The sequence below is a fragment of the Rhipicephalus microplus genome, chromosome 2, assembly GCF_043290135.1.
Source record: "Rhipicephalus microplus isolate Deutch F79 chromosome 2, USDA_Rmic, whole genome shotgun sequence".
NCBI lineage: Eukaryota > Metazoa > Arthropoda > Arachnida > Ixodida > Ixodidae > Rhipicephalus > Rhipicephalus microplus.
The window spans coordinates 93,667,034-93,668,021 of record NC_134701.1 but is presented as its reverse complement, the minus strand read 5'-3'; the positions used below and the strand labels follow the sequence as shown (position 1 = coordinate 93,668,021).

The following is a 988-nucleotide window of genomic DNA, read 5'->3' as shown; positions in this document are numbered from 1 at the left end:
GCCAACACTAGTCAGATCCACAGCGTAAATAGAAAATGGCGCCTGTCGCATCGCAGCTGTCGCATCTCTCAGAAGAAGATGTTCGCAGAGTTCGTTTTTTTCACGGCAGCACTTGTGTGTTTCCGTGCAAAGCATCGTGCTCAAGAGCGAATAATTTTGGAGCAGAGACAAGTTATTATGCGTCAGCTTCAGGACATTGAACTTCAATTAATAATTAACCATTTCAACCTGATCGCTGCAGCGTCTTTGCTCAGCACAACGCCTCGATCTTGGTGGTATTTCCGTCGTAGTCAGCACTGGTTTGAAGAAACGCTACCAAATCTTGGGAAGCATACTTCAAAAGGTGCTTTCACGTCTCGGCTGCCACGTTTCGTTACATTGTGGAGTCGTGTCGTACCGACATGCAGAGGGTGGACACAACAATCAGAGAGGCAATATCAGTAGAAAAAAGTGTAGCCGTCTCACTCTACCGCTTGTGCTCTGCTGCCGAAGACCGCACCATCGCCGAATTGTTCGCGATTGGCCGCTCTACTGTGAACTTGCTCTACAAAGAGTTCTGTACGGCCGTACTGAAAAACCTGGAGGACGACTGGGTGAAGATGCCTTCGCCAACCGACATGGAGAAGCATATGAGGGAATTTTTTGCAGTCACGGGATTTCCACAAGGTGTTGGGGCGCTCGACGGCTGCCACTTTCCAGTGTCACCGCCAAAAAAATATGCTTCGGACTACTACAATTACAAAGGCTGGTAAGTTGGGAAGGCCTGTTCATCGTTTATTAAAATGTCTTTACGTTTAGTGCATTCGTTTATGAACAGTCGATGCTACGTGTTTCAAATAAAATATGTTGGCGTGTGACTGGAAAGTTTTCTGGATAATTAGCAGTACTGACTGCAATATTGCTGTTATATTTGCAGGTATAGCATGATCTTGCTGGCTCTAGCGGACCACCGGTACCGCTTCAGGTACACAAACGTCGGTTCCCCAAG

At 47.1% G+C, this 988-nt stretch overlaps 1 protein-coding gene across 1 annotated transcript; it reads left to right on the top strand.

Moving 5' to 3' along the window:
- Positions 1-401: 401 nt before the first annotated feature.
- Positions 402-752, top strand: LOC142790456 (uncharacterized). Its single transcript, XM_075885296.1, has one exon. The coding sequence runs from the start codon at positions 402-404 to the stop codon at positions 750-752; it is 351 nt and encodes a 116-aa protein (XP_075741411.1).
- The last annotated feature ends 236 nt before the right edge of the window (positions 753-988 follow it).